The sequence below is a fragment of the Aspergillus udagawae genome, assembly GCF_001078395.1.
Source record: "Aspergillus udagawae IFM 46973 DNA, scaffold_11, whole genome shotgun sequence".
NCBI classification, from domain to species: Eukaryota; Fungi; Ascomycota; class Eurotiomycetes; order Eurotiales; family Aspergillaceae; genus Aspergillus; species Aspergillus udagawae.
Genome location: NW_025091274.1, coordinates 451,304 through 468,217, shown reverse-complemented (window position 1 = coordinate 468,217; position 16,914 = coordinate 451,304). Strand labels below are relative to the sequence as shown.

The 16,914-nt window shown below is 49.4% G+C and overlaps 5 protein-coding genes across 5 annotated transcripts; 4 read left to right on the top strand and 1 right to left on the bottom strand.

Moving 5' to 3' along the window:
* Positions 1 to 779: 779 nt before the first annotated feature.
* On the bottom strand, positions 780 to 1,826 carry Aud_002225 (aquaporin; the record flags this gene model as incomplete). Its single annotated transcript, XM_043296226.1, has 3 exons — positions 780 to 1,123; positions 1,170 to 1,470; positions 1,518 to 1,826. The coding sequence occupies 3 exons, from the start codon at positions 1,824 to 1,826 to the stop codon at positions 780 to 782; spliced, it is 954 nt and encodes a 317-aa protein (XP_043152161.1).
* Positions 1,827 to 5,187: 3,361 nt separating this feature from the next.
* Aud_002224 (uncharacterized protein) lies at positions 5,188 to 5,495 on the top strand (the record flags this gene model as incomplete). Its single annotated transcript, XM_043296225.1, has 3 exons — positions 5,188 to 5,194; positions 5,217 to 5,443; positions 5,490 to 5,495. 3 exons carry the CDS (start codon positions 5,188 to 5,190, stop codon positions 5,493 to 5,495), a joined length of 240 nt encoding a protein of 79 aa, XP_043152160.1.
* Positions 5,496 to 6,805: 1,310 nt separating this feature from the next.
* fhpA (flavohemoprotein) lies at positions 6,806 to 8,047 on the top strand (the record flags this gene model as incomplete). The annotated part of the gene is made up of 1 exon (XM_043296224.1): positions 6,806 to 8,047. One exon carries the CDS (start codon positions 6,806 to 6,808, stop codon positions 8,045 to 8,047), a length of 1,242 nt encoding a protein of 413 aa, XP_043152159.1.
* A 249-nt stretch (positions 8,048 to 8,296) lies between these two features.
* Positions 8,297 to 11,063, top strand: Aud_002222 (uncharacterized protein; the record flags this gene model as incomplete). Its single annotated transcript, XM_043296223.1, has 7 exons — positions 8,297 to 8,408; positions 8,480 to 8,760; positions 8,945 to 9,025; positions 9,081 to 9,812; positions 9,859 to 10,068; positions 10,123 to 10,250; positions 10,295 to 11,063. The coding sequence occupies 7 exons, from the start codon at positions 8,297 to 8,299 to the stop codon at positions 11,061 to 11,063; spliced, it is 2,313 nt and encodes a 770-aa protein (XP_043152158.1).
* Positions 11,064 to 13,998: 2,935 nt separating this feature from the next.
* Positions 13,999 to 15,438, top strand: Aud_002221 (uncharacterized protein; the record flags this gene model as incomplete). The annotated part of the gene is made up of 4 exons (XM_043296222.1): positions 13,999 to 14,172; positions 14,511 to 14,918; positions 14,989 to 15,294; positions 15,355 to 15,438. Coding segments are annotated over 4 exons (972 nt in total), but the record flags the coding sequence as incomplete, so codon positions are not given.
* Positions 15,439 to 16,914: the final 1,476 nt, after the last annotated feature.

Sequence of the window (16,914 nt, the reverse complement as noted above, 5' to 3'; positions counted from 1 at the left end):
GCCGTTAATAGCCAGGGTGCAATCTGGCGATTACCAGAATTGGCCTAATCCCCGAAATGTCAATTCTTCCATACAAAATAGAAACAGAGCAGTATTGATGTAAAATGAAACGAAATGATGATGCTCGTGGGACAGCGAACGGTTGTTCTCCAAGGTTTGTGCGTAGTGGAGCGCTGGAGCTAGTGTGGATTCTGGAATGTGGGCGTGTGCCGAGGCCGCCGGATTGTTGTGTCTGTACTGGGGTTCAAGATTAGACGTGGTGTAATATGGCTAGGATGGTAAATTGGTGATAGCAAGAATAGATCACTGATGCTGGTAATTTCAGAAGATGAATACTTGAGCATTATCTGCTTACAGTATCAATGAGGGTACTGTTACAGCAATACCTGAGGATATACTGCCACCCGTGAAAACGACTCCGTTTGCTGTACAAACTAGACGATAGGATCGCAATATCGAGTCTAATCTAGCTCTACTGTATGTGTTTAATCGGATATTTCTCTGCGAATCAGATTCTGCTCAGAATCAAATGCTGTCCTCAAGGATGCGATGTAGCGACCGCCTAGCCTGCCAGATCAGGTAAAGGGGGATTTCGGTATTTCTAGACACTAGGGGTTCGCTTAGAGTACTATATTGTCGCTTCTCAACGCTTGATGGCTGACTGATCGAAACAATTCGCACCAAATACATATCGCATATTGCGTGTTTCTCTTGCTATGAAATACCTCTCATTCGTCACGCTGAACTACCCTGCGTTTATCATCGACCCATACTATCGATTAAACCTGGTCCGCCCCGCTGACCGGTCCACCAGGATGATTTACACCTCGAGGGGAATGGCTTGGTGCGCCAGCGGTCGAATCCGAAAAGGCTGTCGAGCCTCTGCCTCCATTTTCGTCGAGCGATCCATGTCCACGCTTGGCCTCCCACTCGTCGAAGTCCTGCCCTGGGTTGACGGACTCGTATTTGAACATCCTGAGGAAGGTGTAGAATCCACAGGCCAGCAGAGATCCGAGGAGCGGTCCGACCCAGTAGATCCAGTGATAACCAGGGAAGCTTCGGTTGATCACGTCTGGGCCGAGGGAGCGAGCGGGATTCAGCGAGCCTCCGGTATAGTAGTCACCTGTTTTCATCAGCTTGAGCATTCGGATTGTAGGAAACCAACGTACCGATCATTTCGGTGACGAAGAAAGTGAGACCGATACCGACCGGCGCGAGGAAGGTGGACTTGTGCTTCACGACGGCCAACATGATGATGACGAAGACCAGTTGGGCTGTCAGGAACATCTCGATGAATAGACCCTGAGAGATGGAGGCGCCTCCACCCAGTCGAGTTCCGACGTTGAGGGGACCGGGAAACAGAGCGCTGACGACGCCTGCGGCTGCGATGCCGCCTACGAGCTGTGCACCGAAGACGAAGACGCCTCGAAGGGGCGGCATGCCTCCGACCAGGCATAGTGCCAAGGAGACCTGTTCTGTCAGAGCTGAGCTGCCGTGTGGTATGGTCAAAGACTTACTGCCGGGTTGAAGAGACCCCCCGTCACCCGATAGAACGCCCAGATGTTGACTGTCAAGGAGAAGCCGAACGATAGGGAAGAATAGAGAAGGTTGGAGGTGTTGGGAGGGGCACCGGGCGCCGGCTTGGGTGTATTGGAGACCTGAGTTCCCGCAAAAGAGAAGAACAGGAAGAGGAACGTGCCGACAAACTCTCCTACCACAGCAATCAGGTTATTTCGAGCACTGTCGGCCAGACCCAGCATGGGAAGCTGAGTCTGGCTGCGCCTGACGACGCGCCGGTCCTCTCCATTACGTTTACCGAAAAGCATTGTATCTTGATATAGTCAAAGACAGAGTACTAATTTCCGGGATAGGTGACGCTGGCCGTGCGATCAATACTAATGTATCAGCGTCGCCCATTTCTTATATGCTCGGCAGGACACATCCTAACTTTGTTATGTCGATTACGACATGTACAATGTCATGACTCTCTTAGCGTGTCCGTTGAGCTTGCCTTGATGTTCTTACATTTACTCGCCAATCTTCGGGTCACGGCGGGAAAGTCGCCATTTCCGGCCATCGGGGGTACCACCAGAGACCCTGTAGCTGTAATGGTCAATGAACATAATCGAGGATCCAGAGAAGTCAGTAAAGTTGCAGTGGTCGATCGGGGTCCAGACACTGGTTCGCTCAAACAATGCCGAACACCAGTCAGCACTTGGTAGAGTGGTCGATGAAAGGAGCGGATAGTATTCAGGCAGTTGACAATTTGAAATTCACAGACAAGTCTGTCAGTCGTACTGCCATTGACCACTGGATGATTGGCTTTATATTTGATTCCTCATGATCTTATTATTCTTCCTTTCGCGAACGATGGTCCGTAACGTACGTGATCACACATCAGCATAAGCAGCATAAGGGAGGCTGAGTAATTGTGCGCATTAAGCTGATTCGAGGTACCACGGCGGGCTATTTCTATGACGTGGACATTTAGGATTTAACACTTCAACATTGCAGAAATTATTTGACCTACGAATAATTGATCTTTTGTACAGTGCAATGGCATGAATTCAGCATCTTTACAACCTAGTAAGAGGGTAGGGCTGGGAACAATTGCTGGATCCTGAGTGAATTAACAGTTGGCTTGGAGACTTTTGGACGAACAATAACTCCTCTTTCCGAGGGTGCTATGTTTGCTGGGGCTGTCTGTATACGGTGATAAGGAAATCGATGAGATGCGCCAGGCATGCAAGGGCTTAGTTCTGTGCCTTGCCTGAGGATGGACATGGCCGTACCCAGAACATCGGTGGGACCAGGGTATGCGGAGCATGTCGTGTAGAGAATCGAGGCCTGTATAATCAGGATTGAAGCCGAGGGAAAGCTAGGAAAAGATGGTGTGTGGCCCTATTGAAAAAAAGGGGAAAGAGACACATTATAACTTGTGCACAATGTATGGATACGTATAGCGAGAAGCCCGGAACCTTATACTCGCTGACTCGTACCTAAAATTCCCTTTCATTAGAAATCATTGCTGGCAATTTAATCTTCTTGTCCTTTACTCACAGCAAGGGGAAAGGGCAATCAGGAAACCCAGTACGGTCATGCATCTAAGACATAGCAAGCGTTGGCTTGTTAACCACGGCAAATACCTGAAAAGACGAAGAATTGGGAGGTACATTGTAAATAGATCAACAACAAGCATTCCATAGTAAGGATGGCCTGTCAAAGCCAAACTACTTTCCACCTCTGATGCTGAGGTATTGAGGAACTGGCCTTGCCCTGCCCGAATATCTGGCTTTGAGATATGGTTGACGCTGAGAGGAATGAGAATTGCGATATACATAAGCAAGTTAATAAGTGGCACTGCAAAGGTCGCGCCTTGTCTTGCTGCACCGTCGTCGCCTTTACCTATACAACATATAACGATGCAGCAAGGCCGACATTGATCGCCGAGAGACACCATTTGAAACACAAAAAAACTCCGGCGGCAGCAGCCCGTCGTTTCCGCTGCTTGGTACCCTTCTGTAATGGGACATTCTGTTCTTCTAGAAAGATATTGGGCGTGTACACTATGTTCTAGAAGGGTTTGGGGTTTTCAGTGGCATCCCCGCGGGGGTGCCAAATTAAATACTTTCACAATCACGATCACTCCGAGGAAGAAAACAAAGGCTCAACAGAGCTATATTTTGGGAAGGAAAGGAAGGAGCCAGTCGAAGTACAACACGTCTGCGTGGCTGATAGCTGCCACCAGAATATGCTCAGCAAGCTGACATATGCAGTTTGCTGGTTGCATGCAGCTAGCCTCATCAAGCCTGAGCATGGGTCGGCTCCTTTTTAGTCACGAGCGGGGGTGATTGATGTCCAAATAAATGTATTTGTTCTTCCTTCTTCATTTGTATTGATCTACTTAAATATGATCAGTTGCTCGAAAGATACAGATATGTAGCAGTATAAGAAATTTCTGGATGAGCTGCGAAGTTTGGTTGGCATATTCAGGAAACAAGGAATCGCAGTGGTGCAACCTAGAAGCAGATAGACATAACACAGGTACACAGATTCACTTAGGGACCTGGCCAAGGCTGCAGTGCAACCAGCCTGCATTGGGGTGGCTGTCATGCCAGCAGTGTTCTGAAAGGTACGCATGAAACTTAACATTGCCCCTGGTACCTCATCACGAGGAGATATTGCTTTTGCTGATGAATGGAGGAAAATACTTAGGAGACGCCAATTGAGTCCATCTAGTACCTGGTCCTGGCGTAACTACTGCTCTTGTTCCCTTTAATCAGCACATGTGGACTACTGGAATCCAAGCCCCTAATGATATGCAGATCGGCAACATTTTTTGGGCATCGCACAAGCTCTACACCATGTGCTGCAATACAAGCAGCTATCTGCGGTTGCCCGCTTCGATGAAGCGGTCTGACCGTCCGAGTATAACCCGCCGCCAGGCCGACATCATTTGGGAAGAGTACAAGACCAGACTGGCGTAGCTGTTGGTCAGGTACTAATCGCCATGGCGATGTTCGGCTAAGAACCAAGGCATAAGCGTATGCTTACGGAGTAGCCGCTTCTTGCACCATCCCAATTCCAATCACTCGAAGGTCCTTGTCTATGGGCGTTCGCTGCTGCTGGGCTGCATTCCAGGGGCACTGCACCCAGCAAATACGCGCCCCGCAGTTTCAGCCTTTCAGGCCAACTAGTCTAAGCAATTGACTGCATGTCCCCAAGTTCACATAGGACCTATTTATGGTTCCGATGTTTTCCTCTTCTCGACATCCCCATCCCATCCCAACTTGTTTATTCAAGGCAGATAATCATGCGATTCAAGCGACGTAGCGGGGGAATCTGCTACATGACCAGACTCCTTGTATTTCACTTTGTTTTCATATTAACTGCGTGCCCACGGCAAAGCTTCGCAGATGTATTCATCTTTCCACCGCAGAATGGTTACACCGGCGAATACATATCGAATCTAGCTTTTACTGTCGGGCAGTCGATTGACATCAAGTGGCAAAGTGGCTGCGACGGGTCTATTCAGCTTTGGTTGATGAAGGACTACAATGGCGGCGACTGTCGGTTTCAGAGTGATGCGCGGTGTAGTCAAATTGCAGGTGAGACTGTTCTGTACCGGACCTGGATCTCGGCACGGCTGTTGACATGAGCAGACACTCCCAACAATGGCTCATTAGCATGGACTGTTAGTTCCATGGGTCTTTCAGGCCCCGGCGTCTACTATATGTACGGGTTATGCAGCGACCCGGGCTCGACACGTTTCAGCAGTCACTATTTCAATATTTCATCGAAGCAAGTTTCAAGCTCGACGACTACCCCCAAAACCACAACCTCTACCCCGACGTCGACGAAGCAGAGCGGTTTTATAGATCCTGCAACGTCGACATCGACAACACCTGAACCCGCGGTAGGGACGGCAAAGTCAACGACCCCGGTAGGTGCTATAGTCGGAGGGGTGATTGGGGGTCTTGTAATTATAGGATTGACGCTCATTGTTGGAATTGTATTACTGAGGAAAAGAGCACCATCTCATGCAGGTGGATTTATGCCCCCGGAATGGAGAGGGAAGGCTGAGCTACCTTATCCCGATTCAACCCCAGGAGGATCACATCACGAGGATCATGAACTACTCTGTCCTGATTCAGTCCCAGGAGCAATCGATCATGAACGGCAAAGCTCAAGAAATCAACCGCGTCCTCTGATTGAGCTACCGTCTTGACACGTCAAGACCTTGCTTTTCATGTATTATTCTACGGCAACCTGAACGCTAGGTTAGTACTCTTGGTACATATAAGATGGTTGAGAGCCATGACGAACAACAATCGGTAGAACTGCTTCACTTGCTACCTACCCAGGATATTGTAGACGCTAAGCTCTGGTTGGCAATAAGGGACGAGCACCACGGCGCTAAGCTTTCTTCGGCTTCCACAGCCATGTTCCCATGTCAGAACATCTAGTTACCTTGGGCCACCCGGAGGCGCTAACACCTATGTGAGACTATTAGGAACTCTCCAAGTAATTCAATCTAAATATTACATTAAGAACTATAGAGAATTGGTACCTGCTAAGAATGCTAGCATATTCTACAAGTCACCCTCAGAAGGTGAACACAGAGAGAGTTCACGGTCCGCCGTAGCGGCCGTACTCGGCGCCGACATATTCCCACGTCACCGGTCCGAAAAATCCTCGCGCCGGGATCCGCTCGCAAGTGGCCTGACATTAGGTTATTCGGTTACTAATTATTAAGTAACGGCAATTAAGTGTGAGAGACCAATCGAAAACGACGTTTAATAAGGAACTTGAAGTATGGGGCGATGGATACGGAGTAGCAGGGAAGTAGACCATCTGGAGTCTGGAGAATGCTTGTGCAGTCGAGCAATGCCGTGCAGGATTCATTTCTCGACTATTGGATACTATCGTCTTGATAACGGTGATAAACATGATCGACAGCTTCTTGGTAGCTGGTAGTGAAACTGACTCTCAGCAAGAGTACTGGCTGGTGGAGTCTGTTTGCTTATCAAATTATTCCTGCATGCTGATTCCTCCGTTACCAAACTCGACTTTGCATGTTCCTGACCTCTCATACCAAAGCCTCCGCGGAGATGTCATTGCCATCACGTCGGCTGCGGGAAAAAAAAGGGATCATGAGAAAATTTTCAATATGGCACGACCGTACGGACCAGCAAGTGGCGCTGTGTATAAATACTGCAGATTTGGACGTCGACTGTGCCTTTGATAGTTGTCACAATAATCAGTTTTCAAATTACTAGGATCACAACACATTCAATCGCATATCATGCCTCTAACACCGGAACAAGTTCAAATCATCAAGGCCACCGTGCCTGTGCTGGTGGAGCATGGAACAACCATCACATCAGTGTTCTACAAGAACATGCTAACCGCCCATCCCGAGCTGCATAATGTCTTCAACACCGCCCACCAGGTCAGCGGCCACCAGGCTCGTGCTCTGGCCGGCGCTCTCTTCGCCTATGCTTCCAACATCGACAACCTGGGCGCTCTTGGACCCGCCGTCGAGCTCATCTGCCACAAACACGCCTCGCTATACATCAAGCCTGACGACTACAAGATCGTTGGCAAGTTCCTGCTGGAAGCAATGGGCCAGGTCCTGGGCGATGCCCTCACCCCGGAGATCCTCGACGCCTGGGCCACCGCCTACTGGCAGCTGGCCGACATCATGATCGGCCGCGAGGCCCAGCTCTACGAGCAAGCCGAAGGCTGGACCGACTTCCGCGACTTTGTTGTTGCGCAAAAGGTCCCTGAATCCTCGGAAATCACCTCCTTCTACCTGAAGCCGGTGGACGGCAAGCCTCTGCCCGCCTTCCGACCAGGACAGTACATCTCCGTGCAGACCCACGTCCCCGAGCTCAACTACCTCCAGGCGCGCCAGTACTCTCTCAGCGACATGCACCGGTCAGACTACTACCGCATCAGCGTGAAGAAGGAGCCTGGACTGAACCCCGCCGAGCCCGGCGCAAAGGCGCACCCGGGCTACGTATCGAACATCCTGCACGACTTCATCAACGAGGGCGACACCATCAAGGTCTCCCATCCGTACGGCGACTTCTTCCTCTCCGACGCCAAGGCCACCAACCCCGTTGTTCTCATCTCAGCTGGCGTTGGTCTGACCCCCATGACATCGATTCTCAACACTCTGACCTCCGAGTCCCCCGAGCGCAAAGTCAGCTTCATCCACGGCGCTAGAAACGCACAGGCGCGTGCGTTCAAGAACCACGTCACCACCCTCGAGAAGAAGCTGCCCAACCTCAAATCGACCTTTTTCACCAGCCACCCCACAGAGGAGGACAAGGAGGGCGAGGATTACCAGTACCGCGGCCGTGTGGATCTGAGCAAGTTGGATGGCAACCAGGACTTGTTCCTGGATGATGCCACGACGGAGTACTACGTCTGCGGACCCGACACATTCATGACTGATATGCTAAATGTTCTCAAGTCCAAGGGCGTGAGCGCGGACCGGGTGAAGCTGGAGCTGTTTGGAACTGGCGGGGTTCCTCATTGATTTCATATTGATACCTGATTGCATTGCATGTATATATCATAGATCATCCCTACTCACGATTTACGACCTAGATAACTTCTTTAATCAATGTCTAGATGTTTTCAACATATATGACATCATCCACAGCAGAGTACGCAGCGGAATACGCAGCGGAATACATATTCCGCTACAGACCAATGCAAATATATAAAAGCCATCTCACTCTGCTCAGTCCTCATCCGGCCAGACTACAATACAACGTATAACAAAATGTCCCACCTAACATACTACAACTACGACGGCGTCGGAAAAGCCAACCAATCCAAATTCAAATACAGCCAAGCTGTCCGCGTCGGCGACCGCATCGAATGCGCCGGACAGGGTATCCCCTTCCCCCTTCCCCCCAATACACATACTCATATTCACTGGGCCATACTGATCAATATGAAGGAGGCTGGGACCCCAGCACAGGAACCATCCCCCGCGAAATCAACGCGCAGATCGACCAAGCCTTCGCCAACGTGGACATGAATCTACGGAACGCAGGAGGCGAGGGCTGGAGCCAGGTGTACCGGGTGAACTCGTACCATGTTCCGATCAATGACGAGGCGCTGGAGGCTATGGTGCGGAATTTCCATAAGTGGGTTCCGGGGCATGAGCCTATTTGGACGTGTGTGGGGGTGACGAGGCTGGGGGAGGATGATATGAGGGTTGAGATTGAGGTTGTGGCGCATGTACCGTAGAATTTCTAGTGATAAAATGAGATAATGAATGAATGGTGCTGGTGTATCTGTCGTGTGGAAATAAGCGGTGATATGAGATGGGGGACGACACTTGATTAATAATGCGGAGTTAAGTTATCATGAGATTGAATCTGATGTAACTCGACTTTACACAACAGACTAACGTTGGGTGAAGATGCCACCGGCTGAAAAGAAACAATCCCGAGGGAAATATACCACCAAAGCATGCGAGGAATGTCGTCGTCGTCGAGCAAAGGTGTGACATGCATTAGTCCCTCAGACTCCATTATCTGACGGTTCTGACCTGCTAGTGCGACGGACAAAAACCATCCTGCTCTCGCTGTGTACAATGGAGTATCTCCTGCCAATACTCCTCAAATGAGGATGGTAGACGTCCTGCATCCAAGTTCTACGTGGACTTGCTTCGCCAGCGCATACAATTTCTCGAGGAGTTTCTGGCCAAGCGCGGGATCGATCCAGACGCGGAAAAGTCACTCGAGGAGGATGCTGCAGAAGTTACATCGTATCTGCAGGCTCTATGCGATCAATTCAAGGGATGTCTTGCGCTCGATGAATCTCTTAATTTCGACGACGACGGCGAGATGCGATTCTTTGGGCCGACGAGTGGACGTCTTCAGTTCGCTGCCTCAGGTGCCCTGCCAGAGGAAGGATCAAAGGCTCGCGTTGAACTTGAGCCTTTTGCATCAAATGCGTACGAACCTTTCATTCCTACAGAGCTGGAATCTCACTTGATCGACCTGTACTTCACCTGGGAGCAACCATGGTACCAAATCGTGGACGAGGATCTCTTCCGCCACAGCATGGCACACAGAGGTCGCTATTTCACTCCCCTGCTTCTATATAGCATTCTCGCCATGGGGTCACGGTACTCTGACCGTGTCGAAACCCGTACCGACGCAAACGACCCCAACACGGCCGGTCGCTTCTTCTTCGAACAGGCCAAGACTCTACTTCATCGGGAAATGGAACGGCCAAGCCTGACGACCATCCAGGCATTAGGCCTCGTTGGGATGTTTTACATTGTGAGTTTCCTACGTCTTTCTGGGCGATAACTGATTGTCTATCCAGGCCACAGGCGCTGATGCAGCCGGGTGGCTGCACCACGGCATGGCGAACAGGCTGAGTCTTGACATGGGACTCAACCTGGACCCGGCTGCTTTCGACAGAGCAGTGAGTATGTGTCCTGAGGAAATACAACTCCGGCGGCAGATTTACTGGACTCTATACTGTCACGACAAACTTTCTGCGAGCTATACAGGGCGCGTCTGCTCCATGCTGGTTCGTTCCTTCGTCCATGTCTGATCCCACACTCCCACTAATACCTAGACCCAGGACGTCCAAGGCGCCGTCAACCTACCCAGTCATGCAGAGCCATCATCTCCCCGGCAGCGCGCCATTCGCTCCCTACAGACAGCTTTGATCCAGATCTGCCAAATTCACGAGAAGATCTTCATGTCTTTGTACGTCTCCCACCGCAACACAGCGACGAAACTGACAACAGCAGGTGGGGTCCCAAGCCCACCCTGAACCAACGCCAACGACCCGCCTTTCTCAAATCCTGTCTTCTGGACCTAAAAACCTGGCTCTACGACCTCCCTCCAGAGCTCCGGATCGACCAGCCAAATCATCTCCCGCACGCATATGCCTTGCACATGGTCTACCACACTGCTAGAATTCTTTTGGCCAAACCTTTCACCATAAGGCATCAATCTGCCTCCAGCGATACAGACGCCAACGTAGGAGTACAAATACAAACACAAGCAAAATCCGTCTCCGCCGACTCCGCCCGCGCCATCTGCACCATCGCCCAGAAATACCGCCAGCAGTTTGGTAGTTTCCATCTCAGCCCCATAACCGCGATGCATTGCACGCTCTCCGCGGCGATGGTGTTACTCGAGGACATCAGCGGGGAGGACATGCTTCCGTCGCAGAAGAGCCGGTTGGAGGTATGCGTGGGCGTTCTCGAGGAGCTGGCGGGCTCGTGGCAGCCTGCGCGGCGTATTGGGAATAATCTGCGGCGGTTGTTAAGTGCGAGGTATAATCTGACACTCCCAGGGAGTGAGACAGAGGGCCAGCTGCAGCAGACTGGAGATGATCTATTAGCTCCGTCCATGGGCTTTGATTTTGTGAACGGGGGAACCACGGACTTTCTACCTCAGTACGCAGAAGGTCTGCCGTCGGCGCTGGGGTTGCCTCCTGCTTTGGACTCGTTACCGGTTGATTACGGGTTGTTTGATGTGTTGAATCAGATGAATATGGATCGGATGTGGTAAACTGGACGATCCTTGATACTCAGGTGGTTACGGCAAAGAAGCTCTCGGATCACCCACAAAGTCAAGATACATAACCATATAATGTACTATGAATAAACATATCATATTGGATAAGCTCGCCAGTTATATCGGCAACATGCACAGCCGTGCATCCAAATTCCACAGTGAGGAATCTTCTCATCTTGTAATTTCCATGGTCATCTATCAGTACAATCAAAACTGTCCTCAGTCAGGCCGCCTCCAGCCTACAATTAGTATCTGTACCCCTGCTTTGGAAGCCAAGGAAACCTTAAACCCACGTGGTAATACGAGACTGCCCGTGGTGTACCACAATATCGCCAAGCTTGCTCAGCCCCAGCCGTGACTCAAACGAGAACACACGAGCTCATAAAGAACTGCAAGATTCTCTCAGAATCAACTTATCCTATATCCATCCAATGCCACAGAAAAAGACCAAACAAAAGAACCCCAGACCACCATCCATCCCACCCCGGGATACCTCCGAAGAATGCAGCTGCAGCTGCGGCTGCGAATGCCACGCGCCCGCATCAACAGGGATGCCGATCCACGTCCTCTCAGACGTCTGTCGTCGCAAAGGATGGCATGAGCCCGAGTACTCGATGGTAAACCCACTGCACTGCCTGTTCAAACCACCAAATCAAATGAAATCAAGCCCTCGCTGACAATGACCCAGACACAATCTGCGAGTGGATATCTAGCCGCAGTATCCATGAGAAGCACATTACCCAGCGGTGAAAGCATAGTACTCCCCTTCAAGGTACCGGATAGTCTCCGCGCTGTGTTCACGGATACAGAGGAGATTGCGAAAAACAATATCGCCATGTATGTCCTCTTCTGCATAGGTGAACATAACTCCGATTTACCGCGGGGGTGGCGCAGTTTGTGGAAGAGGGAATTTGAGAAGATCAAGGCGGTTGATATTAAGGAGGGGAGGGGGTGGATGTATTCGGCTGATTTGTTTCGGGCCTATAAGAGTAGGGAGCTCTCCTCCTAGATGATTACATAGGAGAGCAAGACTACACATGTCGTGAACTGGTGGCTGAGCGAGGTATAGTGATATAAGTTCATCGATCGACATGCGATTATACTTCCCAAATTAAAATTTACATTCCCTCAAGTAATAGACCTTCGATGGACCCGAGGCATTGAGAGCGATGGGAGTATAGTTTGCATTATAAGATATACTAGATCAGAGGCTAAGAAACTATTCATGTTATTTTTAGCATAGGTCAGAATAGACTTAATATGTTATCATCTCTATAATTACATGTATGCGGAGATTATAGATCTAGATATTATAGCTCTCCTTAATATTAAAGCCATATGCCTGATAGCTTTCAGTCTTCAAGCACTCTTAGTCTCTTATAAATAGTTAGAAAACTAAATATATAAGCCACTGCCAAGCGTATCGATAGAAGAGGATTAAAGGGTTTGTATAGCCCAGGAAAGGTCACAGGTAAGAGAACCCGCTTAGCAGCCATCAAATAGGGGGTCACTTGGGAAGATGCTGGTGCTAAATAGTGTTGGAGCCAGGGGAATAGGCTAAAAGTCGAGAAACTCCATCTGCATCATAGCCATGAGAATGTTCTGAGCACCAGAGAGCTAATATTAGTTAAGTACAATGTGCTCAGATGCTTTTCCATATAGTCATGCCAGCTTACTCGTAATTAATACACCACAGGCCAAGTATACATCAATCTGATCCTGCGTGATTACATCTTAGTCATTCTGTCACCCAGATCCAGATAATCTCAAGATATGCAGTAGACTTTGGTGTCAGGTGCAATAAGAGCAAGGCGGCGATGCAATATGAGTTGACACCCCCGGTCTTCTTAGGACATTGGTCTTAACACTTCCTACTTGAGTCTCAGATGTTGAATGAAAGCCATACATATCCTTGGTATTTTGAGCGTCCTTATCGTCTTGCTTGTCGTAGAGCTTGCCGTCGACGCATTACGGGTCTTTCTCCTCAACCTAAAGATTAAGCCCCATCCATGAGTGCCACGCTCATTTGACACCATGTAAGGAAATTTCTCTTCAAGAGAAGGAGCACGAAAAGTCACCCCTAAGCCATTCGATAACAGAGTACTTGAGCACCTGATCATCACGATATGCCAGGCTCCTGGAAAGTCGAAGCCGACTATGCTTGTCCTATTGCAATCGCTTGACAATTATTATGAAAACTCAAGGCCACCTCTTGAGCTCTCAAGAGCACCACTTTAGTGCAATTATGAAAACCGGAATACCCATCTTACCGCTGATAACGCCAAGGGGTGCTCCTTGTAAGATTACTGCCTAAGATGCTTGATCTCAAAGTCCATGAATGCTGAAATATGGCTAGCAAGCGTGGCGGCGGCGGCCCGATGATATTGCAAGGCTGACAGAACCAGGCTGATCATGAAAAAGAAATTAAGGACAACAAGAAGGCGACTGTGGCGGAGAGTGTGTGGCGCTGAAAAGGCTCCAATATTTACCAATCAGTCTTGCAGGGATTTCGACGAGGCTGAGCGAGGCATTGACAAAATGCTTCGTTGAAAACGAAAACAAAGCACAGAATCTTAACAACCGGTTTGTTTCATGAGAGGCACACGGTCACTAAGACTACGATATTTGAAGATATCGTCGCTGGAGATCGATGGATCAAGCGTCTGCATCTCATCATCGCCAACCTTTCCGTCGTCTACAGTGGAAAAGGGACTTTGCCATTCGTCAAGTGACACTTTACCATGGTCAAGATAATCGCCTGAAATGTCCCCCTGGGGGCTCAATGATTGACGAGTTTCTGACTTGTTACTCACTCGACTTCATTCCTCCTCGCCGTTACGAGCTCCTCAGACGTTTCTTGGAACGAACCGGAGCTCGCTCGTTTCCCGAGGCAATTAGATCGTTTCCTACTGACAAACGCATACTCGCGATGATTGATGATCGATGCGATCCCTGTGTGAGCGTCTCACTCCCAAGCGGCACGAGATTTCTGCCTCTCAGGCAGTGGGAATCAGACGGTTATATGCAACGTCCTCCAGAGGGGCTGCACATTCATGTTTATGGCGCAGATGCTGAAACACTGCACATCAACCTGCAAAAGAACGTATGCAAAATGTGTTCTTTGTTTCCCCATTGCTTTCGCTTGCACTTACGTGAGAACAGCGAAAGGGTGTTGCAGAACGGAGAATAGTGTGAGTTTCTCATTCCCTCGAGCCTGCTTCGTGTCTGTCCTGAGAAAGCTGCAGATACATAGCCAACCTGACTCCTTTGATGACTTTGGCCTTGATCTCAGCGGTCGCCTACTTTCATCTTCCGGAACTACGATCCTTTCTTTCGAGACATGTAGCATTTGAGTCCTATATGGGCATTTCTCAGGTGGCTATAGATTGACATTCACTATGTACACGACTCAATTTCTATGATTTACATCTGACTCATAAGGATCGAGGTTTTGTGTTGGAATTTCACCTGCCTTACTACGCCCTGCGACCTGATCGACCCGATCTTCGCGATTCCCGGGGACTGCGCAAACATCGATACTTTAGGCCTCCCGGCGAAGAGAAGCAAGATTGCATATATGAGAGTCAACTCTCGCTGATAGTGTTTGGGGTCGATGATTTCTTCTGGACGGCTTATTTCTGCGAAGATACGTACTTTAGCAACCAGGATCTGGTCGCGAACTGCCTGCAGGATGAGGTAGATGGACCTTCACTTGGTAGGAGAATGCACAAATTTCCCATTTGGGATCCAAGGTACTACTTTCTGTCGATTCTTGCGACGCGGACGGGCCAGATCACGTTGGAATGGACAGTGCTCGTCCAGTCGCTGGAGAGCGTCCTGGATCGGCATGTGAGACACCTTCCTTTTCTTTCAGCCACTATGTACAGGAGGAGCTGTGACAAGCTTACTTCGCGCACAGGGGGAAATAGACCAGGAAAATCTGAATATGTTTCTCGAGAACGATCCAACTTTGAAGAAAACTAAGGAGTACACGTGGATACTTTGCACCCTGCGTCGTCTTCGGAATGGTTTAGCACGAGTTATAGCCGCGCTGATCGCATTCGACAACAACAATACAGTTTACTTCGATCTTGACGCGGATGGCCCTCTACAGGACAAGTTTCGCCACTATTTCACTCAGGTGCGTCAAGACACCGCCGAGCTCGAGGCCTTGAGGATGATACTTGAACAGCGCATCGAGATTATGGAGAAGATGTCTGGCGTCGTAAGTAGCAGTTCTCACCAGCTCGACACATAACTTATAAATGACTCATACGCATATAAGTTGGTCAATGCCTCATCGCTTGCAGAAAGTATCACAGCCACCCGCCAAGGCAACAATATCAGACTCCTCACTTATATCACCATTGTAAGGTTTGCTGCCCCCCCAACAAGATTATAACCGAGCTGAGATTATTTCAAGGTCTATCTACCTGTGACTCTCGTGACGGTCTGCCGATCCTGCGCCTATCCAGTGCCATCCTGGCTGGAATCCCGGAGCACTAACAAAATTGTAGGGCGCATTCAGCATGAATCAAGTCGCCAATGAGGTCGCCTGGTGGAAATACTGGGTCTCGGTCGTATGTCTGACATGCCTGACTGTTGCTGTGGCGTTTGGATCACAGATTCTGCTCCCTTGTTTGAGGAAGTCTACAGCTTGATGTGAACACCCGTTAGATAGGATTGAAAGAGAATATCTCAGTGCATTTGCCCTGTCCCTACTCCCTTGTTCCATGTAGCCTACTTGACCGGCTTGCAGTCCGAACATGCTATATGGTCACAATGAGTACATCTTGGCTGTGCATTGTAAACATTTGGGCCATCACCACACTGGCACTGGGAAACGTAAGCTCAGAGTATATGATTGCCACAACATAAGATCTGATGACACTTACACAGATATACATGTAGGTGTACGTGATGAATGGGAACGAAGTGTTTCTGGGAGCCTGACATTCTGGACATCTCTCACTGCCACATCTTGAGCATATTTTGTTCTCTGCTTGGTTGAAAGTACGGCAGGTGGTGTCGCACTGTATCGTCATCTATTATTAACATCCAAAATTCAGAGAATGCATACACATGATAGGAATGACATACACAGAACCAGGCACTCTTTGCCTGCTTGATAAATGAGGTATCGGTCGGATCAAGCAGCTTCATCTCGTTCAGCTGCGGCTGTCCAAGGCGGCGCATAGTGCCAGTAGTATCCATCAAGTGAACCAGGCTGCCGAAGACAATAAAACACCTCAAGAACTTGCCGATTAAGCACAGCTATATGATGTGAAAATGTCCAGAATCAAATATTGTCAGAAGAACTTGGGTTCTGTTCAGTCTGTGTGCTGTGCAAGGCTGAATTTGTTCTTGGCGGCTGATTCGGCCAACTCATGCATTGGCTTGTCTGCGCCACTGCTTGCTATTCTATGCGGACAGCGGACCAATAATTTATGTGTTCTTGCTTGAGCTACTTGTGCAAAAATATATGACTTCTTGACTGAGAAGCATCGGGCAGATATACAGGTAGTTCTGGATGTCACAGCCGCATAAGGATATTATTGACCAACCTCACAGGTTCCCAACCGCCCACGCAGCATAAACGAACGGCTTTTTACAGGGCCATCACTGCCCATTGCATCAAGCAAAACGGCGCTGAATCTGAAATCTCCTCGACTTGAGATTATTCATCATATGAATCATAATCCACTGACTACCTCCCAGATGGCTCAAGTTGCTGGCTGCAGCAAGCAGTCTACTATACGCATTAACTCCAATTCTCGTAGGTGTATGGGAATACTCGAATCCCCCGAAACGGCGCTGGACACCCTCGAAGCATCACTCCACCCCA